The sequence below is a fragment of the Aptenodytes forsteri genome, unplaced genomic scaffold (assembly GCF_000699145.1).
Source record: "Aptenodytes forsteri isolate BGI_AS27 unplaced genomic scaffold, ASM69914v1 Scaffold14, whole genome shotgun sequence".
In the NCBI taxonomy this organism is placed as follows: domain Eukaryota; kingdom Metazoa; phylum Chordata; class Aves; order Sphenisciformes; family Spheniscidae; genus Aptenodytes; species Aptenodytes forsteri.
The window spans coordinates 2,078,938-2,079,433 of NW_008794457.1; the positions used below are offsets into that span (position 1 = coordinate 2,078,938).

Consider the following 496-nt stretch of genomic DNA (forward strand, 5'->3'; position numbering starts at 1 on the left):
CGCGGGCCGGGGAGGTAAAAGCAAGCGTCCTCCCTTGCACCGTTTTCCTGCCTGCTCTCTGGCTAGGCAAGCTGCCGGCTCTTTGGGCAGCCTGCCTTTTCCCCCATCTCTGCCTGCTTGTCCTCTTGCCTTCCATCGTCCCTTGGCCGCCCGCAGACCTTTCAGCCCTGCCTGCGTGCAAGCCCTGCCCGTTCCCTGCCTGCTCGCTTCCCCGCGGGAGCTGCGGGTGCAGGGAGGGTTTGGCAGAACGACGGCCCGCGCCGGGCATCACCCGGGCAAACCATCTGCTGCCAGGCCACCCTTTTCCAAGGTAAAGTCCTTAACGGCCGCATCCAGCGGGGATCTGGAGGTCACTGTGGATTTCCTCACCGAGGTGGACAAGCTGGTGCAGCTCATCGAGTGCCCCATATTCACATGTAAGGAGGAAACCCCGCATGGGGAAGGGGCGGCGCGCGGGGCTCCCCCACCCCAGGCGTGTCCCCCTCCCTGCTCCTCC

The 496-nt window shown here is 65.5% G+C and overlaps 1 protein-coding gene across 1 annotated transcript in view; it reads left to right on the forward strand.

Moving 5' to 3' along the window:
* LOC103908466 (hydrocephalus-inducing protein homolog) overlaps window positions 1-496 on the forward strand; it is a 147,677-nt gene that overhangs the window by 142,987 nt on the left and 4,194 nt on the right. The window contains exon 82 of the mRNA XM_009290851.1: window positions 337-416. Within this exon, the coding sequence (XP_009289126.1) occupies window positions 337-416 (80 nt within the window). The remainder of the gene's footprint in view (window positions 1-336; window positions 417-496) is intronic.